This window comes from Buceros rhinoceros, unplaced genomic scaffold (genome assembly GCF_000710305.1).
Source record: "Buceros rhinoceros silvestris isolate BGI_N320 unplaced genomic scaffold, ASM71030v1 scaffold16507, whole genome shotgun sequence".
Taxonomy (NCBI): domain Eukaryota; kingdom Metazoa; phylum Chordata; class Aves; order Bucerotiformes; family Bucerotidae; genus Buceros; species Buceros rhinoceros.
In genome coordinates this window covers 506-8,532 of record NW_010420569.1, presented here as the reverse complement: position 1 = coordinate 8,532, position 8,027 = coordinate 506, and the positions used below count along the sequence as shown (strand labels likewise).

Here is an 8,027-nt window from a genome sequence, read left to right as displayed (position 1 = left end):
TCATGCACAATGCAAGTGCTCACCCCCTTCTGAACAATGCTCAGCCCGTTCCTGCCTAACCATCCTGGCCTACCATCATCTCATGGAACATGACTTTGTATGAGATTGATTATTCCAGTGGTCAGTTCTGGTCCATTGCTCTGGCTATGCTTTCTCCCAGCTTTCTGTGCACCTGCACACCAGTAAGACTTTGAAAAGTTCCTGATTTCCTAGCAACAACTACAGGTATGTTATCAACATTCTTTGCATACCAATTCCCATACTGAATCCAAAACACAGCACTATTCCAGCTACTAAGAGGAAAGATCAGCTCTATCCCAGCCGAAACAATCTGATGTTTCAAATGCAATGTATTTGGAAAATAAAGTTTTGTTTAGACAAGCACCTAGCAATTGCCGTGGTTCTAGAAAGTACAGCTGAAGAAAAATCTACAATTAATACTCTCTTCAGTTTTATTAAGACCAAAATATCAGTTTTGACTTGTAAGAGAAGTAAATCTTTTGACATGCAGATTTATGCACAAGTTACAGAAAGTTATCTGTGGATAAGTGAATTTAAGCCACCAGCAGAAAAAGGCACTGCATCTCCTTAGCAGAACTGCAGAGTTCCACAAGAACTGTTTCAGAAACTCAAATCAAGAGCCATCTCAACAAACCTGAGATACTTCTATAAGAAAACAACAGTGGAAAACATCTGGTTTGTCAGTTTCCATTAAAAAAAAATCCAAGCATAAATTATTCCACAGTAATATGTACACTTTTTCAGCACAACTAAGAACAATTATGGAAAATGCTTTTCCTGCATGTGACTGGTGATAAAATACTTCAGTGGTTAACACAGATGTTCTTTGTTGTGCTATAACCTTTGTTAATAGAGATACTTAGAAAAAATTTAAATTAAAAGCAGTAATAAACAAGATCTTTTTGTCCTGTCCATAAATAAAACATAGCCAAACGTTAATATAAAAAGTTGCCACTTTCCAGAAGAAAACAGTAACTGGCCTACTTACTCGAATCAGGCATAATGCGAAGGTCACCTTCTTTATAATCATCTAAGAGTTGGTACATGTACAAGACAGGATCTTTCTCGTAGGTAATATAAAACCATGTGTTCATAATAGGAGCTCGAGCCAAAACCATCCCCCTCCATTCATCTTTTGAGCCATCCTCTGTTTCAAACATATGTTCCACAGCTTTACCAATCATTGTGTCTGCCAGGTGGGCATCACTAATTCGAGATGAAGCTGAAATGACAGCATTTCACAAGTTCACTCAAAAGCACAGATATACATCTTTGTGAAAAATAACCTTTACCCCGATTCATAAATGAGTTTGATTGGAAGTTAGTAAATTCTTATACAAAACAAACACTGCCCCTTCCAGAGAGTTCATTACTGAAGAACTACAGAATTTCAGGAAGTTGTTAAAATAACAATACATCATCATAATCCTTACCATCAAACAATCATAATGTAAGGAAAAGGGAGATCATTGAAGGCCACAGCAGTGAAGACTTTGTATTTCAGCTAGACACTGGACAGGGAGAGGCAGAGGAGAAGAGGAAGAGAGGCCAATCACAGAACAATTCTATTAAGTTATTAATGAAATTTTTGGGTTTGGTTCTCCCTAACACCACTCTCGAGATTGCCACCAACTGATTTGCAGTCAGAATAAGCAACAGCTTATTCTGTTTATAAACTAGCAATTACTTTGGTAAATTATGAACTTTGTGGTTTGAAAAACTTGCAATTTAACAACCCAGTGGTAATAATGAAAATCAAAAAGCCTTGTTACGAATCAAGTTATTCCACTTAGAACATGCCTTTGCCCCCATTATTAAAAGTACTCGGGAAGTACATGAGGAGAAATGTGGCATTATTAATGTCAGACACACATAACAGACAATGCAGCTGAGATGGCCTAGAGTTTACATTTTAACAGAAATAATGATTTTCACTTCATGTATGGTTCTTAGGGATAAGACTCTAAACAGACTATGCAGTACCTTCTGTACTGCATATTACACAAAGACAGAAGACAGTACTGCACTCACTAGAATCATCAAATCTTTGTGGAATCAAAAAAATTTAAACAGAGAATTTGGATTACCTGTCATGTGACAAAAATGAAATTAACTAGCAACATTTCAGTGATCAGATGTTATCATGGGGGAAGTCTGCATAGATTAGTGGAGAACATTTAACACTAAGTGCCAGCTTATGCATATGGGGATTTTGGAGAAAAACCCAAAACACTTACCAACTCTGTCTGGAAGAACTTCAAGTGCTGAAACTCTTTCATCTTTGTGCAATTCTAGTCCATACACACAGTCAAATCCATCATACTTTATAAGATAGAGAGAAGGATTTACAGGAACTTGATCAAGAACTGTGCCCTTCCATTGTGTTACAGGTCCACTCCCTTCTTTCCATCCATGCTGTATTCTGCAGCCTACAATATTTCTTCGTGGCTGAGAAATAGGTTTGCTTGGTCCCACATTGTTTCTATGCTTTCTGTACACAGATACAAACGTAATATTAAAAAGGTACATACATATTCAAAGTTCTACTCCAGATAAGGGCTGTATTCTTTAAGATGGCAATATATTTTACAGCTTAGTGCACCTTATTCAAATTAAGGGTATAAAGCATATTACCCTGTATTGGAAAAAAGAAAAAAAACACTGAAGAGTAGTGAAACATTTTTTATGTGCTTTATATGGTCAATTTCCCAATACTGATTCCTGAAAGTATTTTGCTTAAGCCAAAAGAACTATTTTAGTCCTTGCTACAATGAAGGACAAAAGTAAAACCTACCTGATCAGGTCTCAATGGACGAGGTTATCTGGCAGTATTGTAACTTCACTACCTTGTTGCACTCTGCAGAAAAGCAGAGAACTCCTGTCCCAGAAGGAAGAAGCCGGTGGAAACACTACCAGTAAGCGATTAAAACACTTCTGTGGCATTTGTTTTCCCTAACCTGTGTTTCGCCCTGAAGGAAATTTAGCTTCTTTCTCTATTACCGGATATTTTTTACTCCAAGTATTTTTAAAGACACGTGGTAGCAACAATTTTCTAGCATTCCTTTTTAGCTCAGCAGAAGAAAAACAATACATAATGGTAACGGCAATAGAAGGGATACTCCCTAATGTCGAAAACAGATTACATGTAGTACAGTCACTTAAATGGCAGTAAAAATATACACTAACACACTTAAAAGCAACATCTAGAAGAGAGTATCAACTGCAGGAAACAACATTGTTCCTTACAGATAGCGACGAGGAACAATGAATGCTCTCAGAGAAGTCCCCATATGATCCAAAAAAAGACAAATAACCATCATACCACTGAAAGCAGTCTTTCAGAATAATGCACTCACTGTGTGACAATACAACAGTTAATGCAAAGATTGAATTGCAACTGTTAAAAACAAGATGCGTGGTTCCTTCAGCAGCTTGTCCCACCTCCACACTTTCATTCACCATGAAGATCTGAGCAGAGGGCTTTGTCAAAGTTCACTGCTGTTATCATTTGAGCTTTCCGGCAAGATCAAACTGCAGTTTTGTATTACTGACTTTGACAGCACACATTATTCTACTGGATGGAACTCCAACCTCTTCCAGTTAAGGGACACTCTCCCACAAAGCTGGTTCTGATTTTATGCAGAAACTAAAATGTATTCTCAAATTCTAGTTATTGCTCAAGTATGTGTATGTGTGTGTATATATGCAAGTTTTTTTTTTAAATTGTAATAGTCTCATCAATAATTTATTATTATAAAATGAGATCAGAGATATGGTTCTCAGCTTAATAGAAATAAGTTTGTTTTGCAGGCAATTTATCTAGTTCTAATGAGTCACAGTTACATTCGAAAGTAGAATAAAATCTAGTGAAGAAGTTAAAATAGATAAAACAATGTCAGTTTTAGTCAGTTTGTCTATGCTGATAATCACCTCTTCACTGGAAGGAGTAAAGATAGCACTATTCACGTTCAACTTCACAACTCAAATTTTACTTTCTGCCTAGAAAACACAATCTACTTTAAGTTTAAATTGAACAAACAAACCAAAAAGCTTCATGCTCACTTTAAAAAATATGATGGAAAAAGACTATATGAGTTCAAACTGGTAACTACTTTTGAAATGCCTCAGAGAGCAAAAAGCATTACAAATTTAATTACAAGGCAAGTACCCACCAGGTGTACCTGCAATTTAAATTTTTGTTTGAAGGTCTCGCTCTCATTTGCACACTGTACTGTAAGAAATGAGCTCTTCAACCTAGTAAATTACCAAGGAAAATCTACTTACTCTTGCATCTCAACAGGTGATAAGAAAGCAATCAATCTGTAATAGCTATGAATATACTTTCATGTAAGACAGTGAAGTAACAAACTCAAACATCTCCTTTCCCCAACAGTGTGTTTTTTCTGTTTCACACCAAGTAATACAGATGTACACAATCTTCTATGATGCTATATCCAGTGGGCCAAACACAACTTTTTTCTTCTTTTTCATTACAATTATCTTTAAAATTCCACAAAGATTTGCTTTTGAAGATTGGACAACAGTTTTCCTAGACATGTAAAACATGGAGCTAGGAAAACCAGAAAATAGCAAGTCCTGGAAATAACTCTTGACACATCAGACATCTTCATTGTCAATGGCACTTCAATCCCCAAACTTTCAGATCCTCTTCCTTACCTTGAAAGCACTGAGCTGGTAAGTAAAACCTAGTTCTGCGAGAAGGTTTCATTATCAGAACCACGTACATTGGAAATTTTCTGAACAGGCAGAAAGGAATCTTCCCAGATTTTAAAACTGCATTTATATAGTCCTCAAACTTGCATTTGGCAGCTGTACCAGGGAAACCAATGTAGTACAGAACCGTATAGGACTCATAGCAGAAAAACAATTGTTACTCAACAATTGGGTTGTGCTCTGATAAAAAGAGGAACAGCAATTTCCAGTAACCTATTGAGTTACTCATTCAGATTTGATCATTGATGCAGGTTTTTCTGATCGTCTCATTTCACAAAAACACCACCAGAATTAAGGAAAAAAACCCAGAAAGGTGAAAGAAAACCACACTCCTCAGATGTGCAAAAAAGGCACAACTGTGACCAACAGAAAAGAAAACAACAAAACAGTATAAATGCAGTACAGCAGCGATGGCCAGTACAATTTCACATCTTTCATGGTGTTAGGCAGAAAAGTTACTAAAAATAGGATCCAAAACTTATTACAAATGTGATCTTATTTACAGACTATTATTAATAGCAGAACAGCGATGAGAAAATTGTTATTAACTGCTTTTCACAATATTCAGGCTATGAGGCATGTTAGTTGAGGCAAAAAATTTTAAAGTACTTTCTGTACTCCCTCAAAAGCCATCATTTAGTTGTGAATTACACCTTGAGATGCTGCAGGAACCAAGATTATAAATCAGCTTAAAGTGGGATCAGAATTTCAATACACTGAAGTTCACTTGTAGTTAAACTGTAGGTATGACCTAACCCTCAAAGTCCTTGAATTGCCACCTACAAGAAGCATGAAGAGCCTATGAACAAAGTATTGTTTTACACTATTTCTTGTACTCTTTGTGCATGAAGGGTGGAAGGAATGAGATCTGGATTACAGACTGATCTTATGCCAGTGAGGTCAGCTTCACACTGGCCAACATCACCACTACCCACTGACAGAGCACTTGGAAGCCATAACCATAGGAACCATTTCCAAAAGGCTCAACAGTTAACTACCATTTAGTAAAGAGGAGTTCGGAAGACTCATCCACCTTGCTCATTCTATCACATACATCTTCAATTACTGCCGTGGTCCATCCTCTCCAGTCCTTCCTCTCTCTCAAACCTCCTGAAGCTAGTTTAAAATCTCCTCAGTGGGCCTTCAAGTTCCAGCTGGCTTGTTCCTTTTTTACTTTAAATGATGAGTAACTACATATATGACTAAATCAGTGACAAAGTATGCCCTACTAACTTTCATAGCTGAGAACAGTATCAGCATATTATTACATGGTTATTCATATCCTACTCACGGTAAATTTCAAAGGTAAACAATTCTCTACTATTCCGCCTCATTCTCAGACAAGTCTGTGAGCAGCACACAAGCAATCACCTTGGTTTGGTAAAAAATCCCTCCACTAAGTAATTAATAAACAACTGAACTACACTAAATTAACATCAAACTAAGCTGAATGCTTAAGTTAAGTGCCTCAAAATCACATCACTTAGGATCAACACTTCTTATGCCTCATAAAAGCCTTTATGCTAACAAATTTTCAGCCTATTTGGGTATTTAAGTAAGTGTATATAAACACAACAATAAAAGACAAATCTAGCCACCCTCAAGTACAAAAGGCAACCCACCTCTGATAGTCTTCCCATCATATACTCCTTTCTCTGAGCGGTTGAAAGAGAACAAGAGAAATTAAGTTTTAACCAACTCTACCTGCCCCTAGACAAGTAAATGTTTCTCTTTGCCTTCTATGAAGATAGACAAGAATGGATAATGATGAGCTGGTGGAAAGGATTAGAGTTGTTCTACATCAGGTCTTGTCTCTGGGAAACAGTTAACACTGCTAGCAGTGACTATGTTAATCATGGAAAATACACCTGTCAAACAAATCGCTTTTGACTGATGTGCCACGATAGGACTTTACATTTAAAATACGACTAGTAACACATTTGCAAGTTTCACACTTACCTGGCTTAGATTTCTCACACCAGAGATGTAGCCAGATATGGTACCTTGCTGTCTGACACCAAGATCAATTACGCTCAGAACATTACCTCTGTTTTCACACAGGTACTCAACATTCAGCTGCTACTATTTTAAAATGTTGTAGACGTAAAAGTACATGCCATGAATGTGTAGGATAAGCAGGTATCCTTCACACACAAATAGCAGCCTCAAAGAATTATTTCAGTATATTCCTTATTTTAGAAAAGTGAAAGATCAAAACTACAGTTGTAGTGAATACAGGATTAGATACTTCTAAGATTATTTCCAGACTGGGTTATAAGGAAGCCACGCTTTGCCATTTTTATGGGCCTGGTGACAACGCATGAACTTTGTGCCAGATATCCTGCAGTACACATGGCTAATTTGTGGCTTGCAACACCTTCTCTCTGAAATGATTCCAGAAATAATTACAAAACTGTATTCGAGGATAATTTCATATTAGCAGTCAAAATATGTTCAGAATTTTTTTGTGGGGCATTTTTTCATACTACCCTGCTGAAAGAATTGAAAGTCTGGCTCTACGCACATATTCAGATTGCATATTACTCCACATGATTTTCAAGAACAAAGTGAGTAGAACAATAAAAATATATTTCTATATCAGCACTTCCAGTTACTGAGAGCTATACTTAAGCAAAAATATTAACAACTTACTTGTGGGAAGTTCTTTTCTTCATCATGCTGGCAGACACTCCTGCATGACCTAAAATACAAATGATGTTGGAATTACTGAAAAATAAGGTGCGTATACAATGCCAAGAAAGCCATCTTATACGAGTGTCTTTGTTTTGAATATCAAAACATGAAGAATCCAAACGCTTCATGTTACAACTGATCAATGAACTTCAAGGGGAGAAGGCTCTGCAGAGAGAGACACAGGCCACATGCTCATGAAGCTGTGGTGAGTTGATCCAGGCTGGATGCAAGGTACCCACCAAGCCACTTCAATTCTCCCCTTCCTCGGCTGGACAGAGGAAAGAAAATACAACCAAAGGCTGATAGGTTGAGGTAAGGACAGGGAGATCACTCACCGGTTACTGCTGCAGACAAAACAAACTCAGCTTGGGAAAAGATTAATTTATTACATATCAAATCAGAGTAGGGTAAAGAGAAAATAAAACCATACATTAAAACCTCTTCTCCTCAGCTCTTCCTTCTTCCTGGGCTTAATTGCAGTCTCTACCGCCTTTACCTCCTCCCTGCCAGTGGCACAGAGAGATGGGTGTCCTGGGTCCAACACTGTGGAAACGGATGCTCTCCTGTTGTCTGGCTTT

At 37.3% G+C, this 8,027-nt stretch overlaps 1 protein-coding gene across 1 annotated transcript in view; it reads right to left on the bottom strand.

Moving 5' to 3' along the window:
• SPIN1 (spindlin 1) overlaps positions 1 to 7,452 on the bottom strand; it is an 11,549-nt gene extending 4,097 nt beyond the window's left edge. Inside the window, exons 1-3 of the mRNA XM_010139356.1 lie at positions 7,408 to 7,452; positions 2,259 to 2,512; positions 1,010 to 1,243 (exon numbers count right to left, since the gene is read on the bottom strand). Coding sequence (XP_010137658.1) covers positions 1,010 to 1,243; positions 2,259 to 2,512; positions 7,408 to 7,433 — 514 coding nt within the window. The 5' untranslated portion in view covers positions 7,434 to 7,452. The remainder of the gene's footprint in view (positions 1 to 1,009; positions 1,244 to 2,258; positions 2,513 to 7,407) is intronic.
• Positions 7,453 to 8,027: the final 575 nt, after the last annotated feature.